Raw genomic sequence first — 14,019 nt, 5'->3', positions numbered from 1 at the left:
ATAGACAAATAATCAAGTAAAGAATTTAAAAATGCACAAAAGCCATAAAAGAAAATACCGAGACTATCCTTTTAAAATTAGGGGTATTACACCTATCAAGGAGCAAATTATACATATTTGTTCATAAGTTATTTTGAAATCTTAATCTTCATGTAGCCCAAATTATCAAATTTAAATCATATAGACTAGTATATGTAGTTTCAAAATAACATCTTTTATGTAGAGGCAAAAGTGTAGAAGAATTATTATTTTTTTATAACATTTAGTTTTTCATTTATTTTGTTTGAACTCTCTAATTGCATATAGGTATGAACGACGTTGAAAAAGTCGAGATAGGAAAAGAAGAGGAAATATACAATCCTCAAGTTGCACATGAGAAGAAACCAAGACAAGGAAAAGAGTTCAAATCTTTAGATGATTCTTATAAATTTTACAATAAGTATGTACGAGAAGCCAGTTTTAGTGTGCGAATAGATAAGAGTAAGAAAAAACAAGGGACCGGTGAAATATATTGGAAACAATATGTTTGCTTTAAAGAAAGTGAAACAGATGAAACTTACAAAAGGAAAAAGGAGAAAGAAATCGAGATGAATGAGAATCTCAAAGATGGTTTCAACAAATTAGAATGAAAGCGGGGAAATGTACGCGAAGGCTGGAAAGCAAGGTTAACCGTAGTTAAGCGTGAAGAACATTATGTGGTCACTCATTTCATTAAGGGTCATAACCATCCACTTGCAACCCCAAGCAAAGTACATTTACTAAGGTCACATCGTAATGTTTCAAATGCAAAGAGAAAATTGACTCAACAATTAGCAAATGTAAATGTACCCATATATCAACAGTTTGATATTTTGGAGACACAAGCAGGAGGAATTCAAAATGTTAGATATACAGAAAGAGATCTTAGAAACTATGAGCGTGATATAAGGGAAAAACTTAAGGGTCATGATGCACACATGATGAATGAGTACTTTTTATCAGAAAAAGAAAAGAATCCTTCTTTATTTTTTGAGATTGACACTGATGAGAATGATAGAATCAATCGATATTTTTGGGTTGATCCGCATGCAAGGAAGGCGTATAACTTTTTTAATGATGTAGTTGTGTTTGATATGACATATAACACAAATCGTTATAGCTTGATATTTGCTCCACTTACAGGAGTCAACCATCACGGAAAGACAATCATTTTTGGATGTGGTTTTTTAAGTGACGAGACTACTGAATTATTTGTCTGGTTATTTGAAACATGGCTCAAAGCAATGCCAAAGGGTCCACCAAATGTTATTATCACTGATCAAGACTCAGCAATGGCAAAGGCTATATCTCAAACTCTTCCACACACCCTTCATAGATATTGTATCTGGCACATATTAAAAAATTTTCCAGAGAAGTTAGACTCAATAATGTTCCGAGATCATTATTTCCTTTATCAAGCATCCATATGGAAATCGGACACAACTGAAGAATTTAAAGAAAGCTGGAAAAATGCATTGGAAAAAAGTGGACAACAAGGTAATGATTGGTTGAGAACGATGTATGCATTATGTGATAAGTGGGTTCCTACATATGTTAATAAGTTTTTTTCTGCTCGAATGTCTAGTAGCCAAAGAGCAGAAAGTGCACACTCATTCTTCAAGAAGTATTGCTCAAAAAATAATTAAATTTAACAAAGCTTTAGGACACCTAAGACATGAAGAGGTGATTGATGATCATGTTGATGTCAATGAACAACCAAAATTGAGATCTAAAGTGCCAATGGAGAAACAAATGATGGGTGTGTATACAAAATAGTACTTCCATAAATTTCAAGATGAGCTTTATGCTAGTGATGAATATAGATTAACTATTTCAACGGAAAATGAAAATCAATGCTCTTATGAGGCTAAGGTGGTAAATGGAGGCTCTGAAGTGCGCCGAGTTGTGTATGATAAGATTAATGAAGAAGTTAAATGCAGTTGCCAGTCTTTTGAATTTGAAGGTATCCCATGCAAGCATATTCTAGCCTTTTTTAGAATAAAACAAATAATATTTTTGCCTGAACATTATATAATGAAAAGATGGACTAAGTTTGCAAGGGTTGGAAGTGTAATAGGTAAATATGGTGTGGAGATTAAAGATGTGCAAGATAAGTTAGTTATGGTTAGGCGTACCAAATTATTACAACTTGCATCGACAATAGTTGATGAAGTTGTTATCTTAGAAGAAGGGACTGAGCTACTCACAAAGACATTGGAAACAGTTTATGAACAACTTAAGGTCATGAATTCAAGCCAAGATGCTGAAAATAATGGGTTTGAAAAAGAAAAGCAATGGGACATGCTTCAACAAAGAATTTTTAACGATTCCCTACAAGTTAGAGCAAAAGGATGTGGCAAACATTTGAGGTCATGGAGAGAGAAAGGAAAGTCAAAACGTAGGCATTGTCATGGTTATGGCAAAGTTGGACAATCTCACGATAAAAGAAATTTTTCGAAACTTAACAATACGTAAAATATAATCTTTTTCAAATTATTATTCACTTACACTTTATGAAATAAATTTTGACATGCATTGTTTTCTCTTTTACAGATCAAACATAAATAGTGATGAGGATATCGCTTCTGAGTCTAAACATACTGATCATGACACAAGTGACTAAACCGTGTCAAAGATTTATACATGTTAAATTATTATTTTTTGAAAACACATTTTCATCAGATTGTTTCAAAATAATTATGATTTTGTTTACTTTACATATTTATGTATTCTTCTTTATGTTATTATCATTTGTACAAAATAATTTAATATTATTTTGTTTTTATCTAGGTACGTTGGAGGTGGAGAGAAGAAGATTGAAGTTGTCCTTAGCTTTTTTCTTGGAGTTTTATTGGTGAAACATGTTAAAGACTAAAAATTTTTAATATCAAGACTAACTGGTTACAAGCTCGGTCACATGCACCCCAACTAAGTCCCCCTTTTGTTCCACCTTCTCAGCAGTTGAAGTTGCCATGCTTTCTTTTGTATTCATTGTTTGGATTTCTTACAAAGTCTTCAATCAAGTTTTGAATATTAATCAAGCTTACTATCAAATACATGAAACTCCTTAGTAATTACATTTAGTTCTCTATTTTTTTAAGCTTGTTATTAACTGGAATGTGGATTTTGTTAATTGTTTTAATAGAATTTGTAATTATTCTTCATTTTGTACTTGTATACCTTTTAAAGTTTGGATTTCTCTTTCATTTAATGGTCTTACTAGATTGGTACTGTTTTTGTCAGTTTAAATCAATTGTATTTCAATGGTAAAAGGGCACACTCAACATTTTGAATTCCACACACCCTTCGTTAAGGAAGGTTTTTTTTTTTTTCCTTTCAATTTCGTTAAGGAAGGTTATTTATTTATTTATTTATTATTTATTATTTTTTTCACATTTCAATTTCGTTAAGTTATTTTTTTTTTTTCTATCCTTTCAATTTCGTTAAGGAAGGTGTCAAAGGTTTTTTTTTTTTTTTTTCCTCTCTCCTTTTAATTTTGTGGGTTTTTTTAATTTTATTTTACCCGTAATAGAAGGACCACTACTCTCACTCTTCTATATCCAAATGATGTTAGTGGAATTATTTGTTGAATTTTTTTCCTTATTAATACCTTATTATAAGGTGTTTAATTTTATATAAAACACTCAATTTGAGTGGTTTTAGAGTTTTAAAAAACTAGAAACAACTAGTATAGTTGTTTTCAATTTCAGTCATTGGATGAAATCTAACGACTGAAATAAAAGTCGTGTATGTTACTCCCTACACACCAGGGAGCAACTGAACGGGACTGTATATATATATATATATATATATATATATATATATATATATGATGATGATGATGATGATGATGATAATATTCACAATTTATTTTTATCCCATTGCACTCTAATTTTAAAAGAAAAGGCACATCTAACCTTAATTTTATAAGTAAATAATTATTTTTTTATCAAATACCACAACTATCCTTTTAAATATGGAAGGATATTTTGATCCCCATTCGAATCACGAGCCACTAACTTTAACTCTTTAAACTATTATTTTATTTTAAAAAATTATTATTGATTTTATTATTATTATTTTTGTTTTAAATACACGATAAAGAGATTTGATAAAAATAAAATTTATTTATTTCTCTCTAACATCTTATCTTCTCCTCTTATCGCATAAAAAAAAAAAACACTTAATTTAAATCGTAATTAATAGTATATATCATTACTCAAATAATTGCATTAAATCATTAACATAAATATTTACCACGTCCACGGGATGAGGCAACATATTATTCAGGGATCGGTGTCTATTCAGTTGGATGGGATTGGTGGTTTCTTAACAAAAGCTCATTATTTTGCTCAGTCACAAGTAAATATAATATCAATTCTGAATATTTTTAGAATCTACATTCTCGGTATTGTTGTTGTAAGAGTACATTTGAGGCATGAAATGTGGTGTATGTTTTCTCCAACATAAGTTCATCAGTGATGGTATCACCACATAATTTCAGTGTAGAGTTGATTTTAAATAAGGCAGAGTTGACCAATGGGCCAATGACCTAGTGGTATCGGCCTCTTACTTCCCAAATGGAGGTTAGGGGTTCAAGTCTCAGAAGAGACGTGTGTGTGAGTACCAACTAGGAAAAAAAATAAGGCAGAGTTGTATTCAGTCACAATTTTAAAATCTTGCAACCGCAGTTGCTGCCAATCAGCTTGAGCTTTTGGGAGGATAACTGTTCTTTGATGATTATATCTTTTTTTCAAATTTTTTCACGAACTCAATGGATCTCTTTCAGTGAGGTATTCAGTTTTTATCTCCTAGCTAATATAGTGACGAAGGAAAATCATGGCCTTCGCTTTATCTTGTAATGATGCATCATTTTCTTCTTTAATTGTGTTTCCAAGACCTACGACATCTAAATGGATTTAAGATAAATAATTTTTGCCAAAAATGTCCAAGGCTACGAATTCCAGCTTTGTCAAGTTTGACATTTTCAGAATAACTAGATGTAACAACAATATAAGAATACAATTTAGCATAGTATAAAAATAAACATATATCTTAATAATAAAATGACATTAAGTGAAACAACAACAACATAATATGAACTATTATAATTCCAGTATAATTAAACAACAAATGAGATAAAACGTGAATAAATTATTAAACAATAAAAGCAGTAAAACCAGCCATAAATCATTAAATAATAAAGGCGGTAAAACCGACCTTAATTAATAGATCATTAAATAATGAAAAATGGTAAAACCGATCACAGTTAGCAGATCATTAAATAATAAAAGCGGTAAAACCGAACATAGTGTGAGCACATATATCACTTGAGTGGACAAAATTAATTCATAAACAATAATCAATAACTAAGATTTTCTTATCCTTTGTGTGAGATATATTTTTGTAAATTGGCATATTTCTATAACAAAACAGTCCTAGTTGAGTTGTATTTTTAGTTACCATTTCAGGCTTGACATCGACTGCAGAATTCAGAGATTGAACAAAAGAGGAAAGTATTGTTGATCATCGAAAAGGAAAGCACAACATATTAGGACACCGTTTCCCACTGAAGACACAATTATCTACATGGTATATGTTCAAAGTTACCAAAATACAGAAACTCCAAGTTCTAGTTGGATTCTGTCAAGTGGGAACCGGTACCGGATTTGGGAACTGGTTCCAGAAGCTATATTTCGAAGAATAACTCACTGTCTTTTGGGAACCAGTACCAAATATGGGAACCGGTTCCACAAGTCCTTCTTGAACCGGTACCAAATATGGGAACCAGTAGCACATATACTAATTGCAAAAGAATTCTAGTTTCCTTGTTCTGTCTGATACCTTTTTGAGCCAACTTTCCTTTTGAGTCCTATGCATGAATTTTTCTCTATTTTCTAAAGGAATAGGACTTTGCAAACCTCTATATAAACCATGTCATATACAAGGTTTATTAACGGCTTTTATTCATTATTCATATATCATACAAAGCCTTAGGAAGTAAATCCCTCTCAGAAAATCAAAGTTAATTTTTCTGTTGTCTTCCTAAAACATACACATATTCACCTAGTTAGGTTAGAGTTGCAAAGTTTGAATCCTTATCGTGATCATACAGTCGTATTAACATCGATCAGACAAAAGCAAATCTTTTTTTACATCATTCAGATGATTGAAGAACAGAAGTAAGCGCAGTCACACTTTGAAAGGGTTGGAGCATTCGTGGAGTGCTGTCTGATCTACCTGCTACTCTTCTACAAATATCAAGTGTAAGCCTGAGGTCAAGTTGCGATTGGACGTGGAGTCGTAAAGCCAGAGGATCGTCAGCAGTTGGTGTGGTGTAGAACGATAGGGTGTGAGCCAGAGTCAAAGTTCGGTATACTTTGTTTCAAGCATAGTGGATTGGTTTACTTTGGACTGCACAAGTCAACGAGGCTTTTCCCATAACAGTTGATGTATTTTATCAACTGGGGTTTCCTCGCTAAAATTCTGGTGTCATCTCTAACTTTATACTTTGCTTTATTGTATCTGCATATGATTAACTGTTTAATTGATAAAATAAGTAGAGTTAGTAACGACACAGATCTTTTTACAAAAACTAAAACTCTCCTAAATACATTCCGCTACGTACGACTCACTATTTGGTATCAGAGCCTTTCTATATACATTGAGTTGATCCTTGTTGGAAAGTTTAGTTTTGTTTTCAAAAATTGTTTTAATCATGTCTTATGCATTGAAAGAAGGTGATTCTAATCAACGTGGTCCTTTATTTGAAGGAGATAATTACAATTTTTAGAAATCAAAGATGAGAGCCTATTTGCAAAATTCTGGTGGTAAAACTTGGGCAATTGTCGAATCTAGCTATACACCTCCTACAGTAGATATAACTGTGGATGGCAAAATAGTCAAAGAGTTAAAAGATACTTTTGGTTTTACTGCTATTGAAACTGAACGTAATGATGCTAATAGAAAAGCTTTATATTCAATTATTAATTCTGTTATTCCATCTGAATATGTTAGAATTTCTGATTGTAAAACTGCTAAAGAAGCTTGGGATATTTTGCAGGTCACTCATGAAGGAACTTCAAAAGTGAAGTTGTTCAAAATTCAGTTGCTTTCACATAAATTTGGCAACATTGTGATGAAAGAAGATGAATCATTTTCTGATTTTTATTTTAGTCTTCTTGAAATAATTTCTAAACTGCGTCACTTAGGTAAAAAAGTTAGTAATAAAAAAATCTGTGAAAAAATCTTAAGGTCTTTACCTAAAAGATTCCAGATTAGGGTTAAAACCATCTCTGAACATTAGGATTTGACGACCTGTCAAGTTGATGAGATGGTAGGTTCATTAAAAACTTTTGAGAAGCAGAATTTTGATTTAAATCAGAAAGAGAAAAATCTTGCTCTGAAGTCTACACAGGTTGAGAATTCTGTGAATGATGACTCTGATGATGATATTGCATTCTTGTCAAGGCAATTCAATCAGATTTTACAGAGACAACTGAGGAGAAGGAATAGCAACATAGCTAATCCTCAAAATTTTGACAAGACATCAAAATTTAAGTTTAATGAAAAGAAAGTAGAAGAATCAAAAGAAACTGAGTTTACTTGCTAGAATTGTGGTGGTAAAGGTCAGGCATCCAATGTTTGTCTTAATCCTAGGAAGGAACAAAATGATAGGAATAAAGGAAAAGTAATGAAAGTTTCTATGATTGAAAATTCTACTTTAAGTGAGAGTGATTCTCCTCAGGATGATACTAATGATTTTTCTTATGTCGCTTTTCTTGATAGTGGTCCTCATATCATTACTTTATCTGACTCTGACATTTCAGATAACGAAAACAATGAAGTTCATGATGAACAGGTTGAAGAGGCTGAAAAGAACTTTGACAAGTTGAAGAAGATGGTAAAAAAAAACCATTGAAGTCAAACAGGCAATCAATAAACTAGCAAATGAGCTTATCCAAGCAAAAAGAGAGAATGAAGATCTCAAGAAACAGATTGATGAAGGCAAAAGGAGAGCTTTTGAAAGCAATTTTGTTATCACCGAGCTTGAAAAGCAGATCATCATTCTTGAGGATAAGGTAAGTATTGCTAACTCATTGAAGGAATGTCTTGCTTTAAAAAATGATTATCTTGAAATTGAATTGAAATCTGAAAAAGATAAACTGAAAGGGTTCAATACGAGTTAAAACAGTTTGAATAAGATAATCAACATGGGTAAGGATGTGTATGATAAAACTGAGTTAGGTTTTGTTAAAGGTTCTTCTAGTAATCAAGATAAAATAACTTTTGTTAAACCTACTATGATGCCTGAACCATGTTTGCTTGATGCATCACATTCTGATATGTCTTATGTGCCTAAATTGTTGAATTGCACTTTTTGTGAAAAAAATGAACATAAGTATAACTCATGCCTTCATAGGAAAAAGAAAGACTTGTCTAAGAATCATTCTTAAAATTCTTATGCTAAGAAAAATGTGTGTTCTAGGAAGAAAAAGAATGTGTCACCTAAGATTTCTAAAGCTGAAATTTTGCCTAAGAAAGGGGTAGAGAAAGAAAAAGAATTTCAGGAAATGAGAGTGAGAACTGTTTGGATCAAAAAGTCTGATTTGATCAAATATGTGCCTGTTGAGTCCGTGGAACAAGTTTCCAAAAGGACTTCACCTTCAAACTGAGTCCTATAATTTTAGTGATCATGGCGTGTGTTTAAAAGAAAATTTTGTTGCCATTGGATCACTTGCTAGGGTTTGTTTAGGGTTGAGTTTCTGATCATATTCTTTATGAAATATTTGTGAAAATTTTTCCATTGAATTTATGATCTATCTTTGAATGCAAATTTGGACACATGATTTTTGATTAAAAATAGATTCTTGGCTTGTAATCTATACAATGAAAGTTCATTTGCATTGATTAAGGGATGTTTAGATTTAAATTTCTTAAGTTCATAACCTTTTGTGTACTAGTCCAAATCTGAAAAATTTGATTGAAAATCTTTGAATTGTTAACTAGGGTATACTGATTGCAAAAGCTATAAAGGTTATTATTTGAAAAAAATAGGAGCTTGAAAAACAATTGAATAAATTTAGCTTGAAAAAGAAAAGAAAAATTAAATAAAATGCTGAATTCTTTGTTTAGGAAACACTACCTATTGAGATGTATTCGAAAGCTCCCATGAGATTTTGAAGTAGAGCTAAATGAGTAAATAAAAAAGTAGAGACAAGTTGAATTGGGGAATTGGTGTCTGCTCTTTAGAGTGAAAGCCACCTTACTTAGAAAAATTGCTCAAAGACAATTTTATATTGATGTTTTTCGATTAATATAGTTTGGACAATGATTTATTGATGATTGATTGAAAATTGATGAGATCGATTGCACACACACACTTGAACTTGCTGGATTGATTTCTAAATGTTTCATTAAAATTTGCAAGTTAAAATTCATGTTGTGATTATATTTTGAGAATTGAACTTAATTGAATATTTTGTGGAGTCGAAATTTTCGTTCATAAATATCTCTGAAATTTTCTGGAAATATTGAATCAGGTGTGGACTTGAAAGACTTTTGGATGACTACTCAATGATTTGTTCTTATTTTTTGTTTTGTTTTTATATATTAAAAAAATGAATGAAAAAAATTAAAAAATTAAAAAAAATTTAAATTTTTTTTTTTGTTTTAGTTTATAGTTTTTATTTTTTATTTTTTTTTTTTTTTTATTTTTTTTTTTTTTTTTTTGTTGGTTTGATCATTGAGTAAATCACAAAATCCAAGGGAAAATTTTCTGGAAAAATTTTAGGAAGTTTACTGTCATGTTCCTACCGGTTTTGAAATTTCCTACCGGTTCCAAAGTGGTCCAAAACCACGAATTGTTCACTGCCCACTTTGGCTACCGGTTCCTGGCAGCGAGTATTGGCATATATAGAACTCATTTGACATGTTGGGTATTGTTGCATACACACACTTTCTCTCTTTATGTATGCACTCTCTCTCTCTCTAATTCTATATATATATATACATCATATATATTGTGTTTCAATCTTGCATCATACTCATCATATACTTACAAGTTAATCATAAAATCATTCACATGATCTTAAGAGTTGAAGATTGAATCTTGAGATTGAAGCATAGAAGTTGAAGAAAATTTGTGAAGTTTGGGTTTGGGGTTGAGAAAGAACACTTAAAGGATTTGGTTAAGATTTCTTCTTTGTTAAAGATTGAGAGTTGTTTGGATTGAGATTGAATCCTCATGTGCTTGATAGTTGTTGTCTGATTGGGGTTTTGAAGAATCAAAACTTGTTTATTCAAAAACAGTTGTGAAGCACACACCAAGTGTTTGTGAAAATTACCGAGTGAGCTTCGGAGCGTCAAACCAACATTCGTTGAACACAAAATGTCTCCCAAATTGTCTCGGAAGGATAAAGGTAAAGGTATTGTATCTCCGCCACCTTCCAAAAGAGCCCGAACAAATATAACCATCCAGGAACCATAAGAGGGTTCAACCGCTCCAAGGGATGCTCCTATGCACTCTAGCTCGCCTACTACTAAGATACCACCTGGGTATCCGTCAGTATCTGACACTGGGAAGATTCAGTTTGCTCAAGAACACTTCTTCAATGAGCATGCTTGGCAAGTATACACTAGAGTGTATAAGGACAGTCCGATAAAGTTGGAAAGAAATGTGAACTTGAAAAAGCTTCGAGACAGTCCGGGGAAGAAACTGGTGGACTACATTGAGAAGCATAAGTGGTTGTTCTTTACCACAATGGCAAGTTCGTATAGTCTAGATCTAGTTCACTACTTCTATTCAAATATCCGCAAGGTTCATGATTCGGGATATTTTGAGGTTTCCTTATTTGGTAAGGACTATGTTGTCCATACTGATGTGATAGGGACAATTCTTGGCATTCCTAAGAATTTTTCAAGTACTGGCTATCGTCTTTCATTGGTGCATTCTGGGTTAAAATAGGAAGCTATATGTAATGAGCTGTGTGTTCCAGATTCGCCACGATTTCAAGATGAAATTCCCAATCGTTATCTTACAGATGAGGCGGCTTTTCTCAATTTGTTTGCAATCTCCAATCTTGGCTACTTTGGGAAGAAGGACGTTATCTCTATGGATCGTGCCGAGGTACTATATCTCTTGTCCATTGATGCTGAGATACATCTTGGTGCTTCTATTTATGGTATGATGATAGCTCATTACAAGAACAATTCCAAGAAGAAATCATCACCATTCCCGATGATCATTATGAGTTTATTTCGGCACTTTAAGATTACACTACCACCCTGTGCTCATCATATTGCGATCATGTCTGAGATGGATGTGAGGGTTTTTAACAAGTCCAAAACAGCACAAGTTTCCTCGTGGCAAGCTAGCAGGGGTTTAGCGGCTTCTACATCATCTTTTCCAGAAGTTACTTAGCTCTTTCCGATTAAGCAACCTTTAACACTTTGGATGTCAATCTGCTCTACTCATTGATTCTTCAGAATCAGAAGGCGTTAATGGATGCAGTTTTGGATCTTCAAGAGGATGTTTGTTTGCTGAAAGAGCAGAGAACAGGGATTACATCTGAGGACGTCTACAGACCAGACCCTCTAGATCCTTCATTTACTACTGAGGATGATAGGGATGAGGAGGCTGAGACAGAGGAGGATGATGAGGATAATGAGGGTGACAGTAGGAGTGACATTGATGGTGGTGATATGGACATTCCGACCTCTACAGTTTCGTTTGCTGGAGATGATCCTAATGCTTGATTCTATATTCATATCATTCATGCATCCTTTTTTATTAGTTTATACATTGTCATGACTTATATTTTTGGATATTATGTTTTGCTTTCTGACATGTATTAAACTATTTCCTGTTTACTTTGTTTTATTATTAATTCTCTCAGGTTATTTACTTTGTCAATTTTGTTCCAAAAAGGGGGAGAACAAGGTTATATTAAAGGGGAGTAAATGACTTTTTGGATAATTTTTATCACGGGGAGTTTTTAAACTTGTTTTATTAAACTTTCAGTGGTAGTTTTGCTTGATCCTTATGCAAGAATTCAGGTGAAATTTTGTCCAAAGACAGAACAAAACAGAAATAAACAAATTCCATGTTTCCTTAAACAATTGTAATTTATTTTTCTACTTTGGGTAGATTATAAATTGTTTTTAGAGTTTTGTCACGAAATTGCCAAAGATGGAGATTGTGAGATATATTTTTGTAAATTGGCATATTTCCATAACAAAACAGTCCTAGTCGAGTTGTATTTTTAGTTACCATATCAGGCTTGACATCGATTGCAGAGTTCAAAAGTTGAACAAAAGAGGAAAGTACTGTTGATCATCGAAAAGGAAAGCACAACATATTAGGACATCGTTTCCCATTTAGGACACAATTACCTACATGGTATATGTTCAGAGTTACCAAAATACAAAAACTCCAAGTTCTAGTTGGATTCTGTCAAGTGGGAACCGGTACCAAATTTGGGAACCGATTCCAGAAGTTATACTTTGAAGAATAACTTATTATCCTTTGGGAACGAGTACCAAATATAGGAACCGGTTCCACAAGTCCTTCTTGAACCAGTACCAAATATGGAACCAGTAGCACATGTCCTGATTACAAAAGGATTCTAGTTTCCTTGTTCTGTCTGATACCTTTTTGAGCCAACTTTCCTTCTAAGTCCTATGCACGAATTTTTCTCTATTTTTTTTGAAGGAATAGGACTTTGCAAAGCTCTATATAAACCATGTCATATATAAGGTTTATTAACGGCTTTTATTCATTATTCATATATCATACAAAGCCTTAGGAAGTAAATCCCTCTTAGAAAATCAAAGTTAATTTTTCTGTTGTCTTCCTAGAACATACACATATTCACTTAGTTAGGTTAGAGTTGTGGAGTTCGAATCCTGATCGTGATCATACAGTCGTATTAACATCGATCAGACAAAAGCAAATCTTCTTCTACATCATTCACATGATTGAAGAACAGAAGTAAGCGCAGTCACACTTTGAAAGGGTTGGAGCATTTGTGGAGTGCTGTCTGATCTACCTGTTATTCTTTTATAAATATCAAGTGTAAGTCTGAGGTCAAGTTGTTGTTGAACGGGGAGTCGCAAAGCCAGAGGATCGTCGGCGGTTGGTGTGATGTAGAATGATAGGGTGTGAGCCAAAGTCAAAATTCAGTATACTTTGTTTCAAGCATAGTGGATTGGTTTACTTTGGACTGCACAAGTCCACGAGGTTTTTCCCATAATAGTTGACGTATTTTATCAACTGGGGTTTCCTTGCTAAAATTCTGGTGTCATCTCTAACTTTATACTTTGCTTTATTTTATTTGCCTGTAATTAACTGTTTAATTAATAAAATAAGTAGAGTTAGTAATGACACAGATCTGTTTTACAAACACTAAAACTTTCCTAAATACATTCCGCTGCGTACGACTCACACTTTGAAGTGAGAAATACTATTTATTCAGTAAAATAAGCAAACCCAATTAACAATCTATTAAAACTAATATCACAAGAGATATATAATTAAGATAGAAAGAGGGAGAGAGAACTTTTTGTTCAAGTTTCAAATAGTAAGAGCTCACGTTAATAATGTGTTATAAATATAATAATACTTGTATATCAGGACAAACAAGGAGAATCATGACCAAAGTAGAGGGAGAAAACTGCAAAACGTAGAGAGTGAAAGGAAACAGATTTCATTCACTTCTACTTCTTACTTTTTGCATATGCGCTATGTTATATATATATATATATAACCACCAGCCACATCTTGCCCATCAAGCTAATGAAGCAACTTGTATAGCAAGTCGCAAGGTTACTTGTAAGGCCACTAGTATGGCCACTAGTATACTTACTCCTTTGTGGACCACATGTATACTTACTCCATTATAATTACTCCATATAATTATATACATATAACATAAATAACATAAAAGTTTATAAATCAACATAAATGTTAACCCGTGTATATTTGGGTGCTCCGAGTTTTCC

At 32.7% G+C, this 14,019-nt stretch overlaps 1 protein-coding gene across 1 annotated transcript; it reads left to right on the top strand.

The window, feature by feature from the left end:
* Positions 1 to 308: 308 nt before the first annotated feature.
* On the top strand, positions 309 to 2,641 carry LOC132314075 (protein FAR1-RELATED SEQUENCE 5-like). Its single transcript, XM_059812988.1, has 5 exons — positions 309 to 609; positions 652 to 1,642; positions 1,842 to 1,981; positions 2,096 to 2,489; positions 2,572 to 2,641. Exons 1-5 carry the CDS (start codon positions 309 to 311, stop codon positions 2,639 to 2,641), a joined length of 1,896 nt encoding a protein of 631 aa, XP_059668971.1.
* The last annotated feature ends 11,378 nt before the right edge of the window (positions 2,642 to 14,019 follow it).

Source organism: Cornus florida, unplaced genomic scaffold (genome assembly GCF_030987335.1).
Source record: "Cornus florida cultivar Cherokee Brave unplaced genomic scaffold, ASM3098733v1 CherokeeBrave_3.0.0_Hap2_Chr06, whole genome shotgun sequence".
NCBI lineage: Eukaryota > Viridiplantae > Streptophyta > Magnoliopsida > Cornales > Cornaceae > Cornus > Cornus florida.
Note: the sequence above shows the minus strand (reverse complement) of the source record. Positions and strands in the feature narration are given on the sequence as shown.

What these genes read in the sequence shown, in the direction of transcription:
- LOC132314075 (XM_059812988.1), top strand. Translation starts at nt 309, where the DNA reads ATGAACGACGTTGAAAAAGTCGAGATAGGAAAAGAAGAGGAAATATAC. An exon ending in GAATGAGAATCTCAAAGATG is followed by an intron (nt 610 to 651) that starts GTTTCAACAAAT and finishes ATGTACGCGAAG; the next exon opens with GCTGGAAAGCAAGGTTAACC. An exon ending in CCAGTCTTTTGAATTTGAAG is followed by an intron (nt 1,982 to 2,095) that starts GTATCCCATGCA and finishes GAAGTGTAATAG; the next exon opens with GTAAATATGGTGTGGAGATT.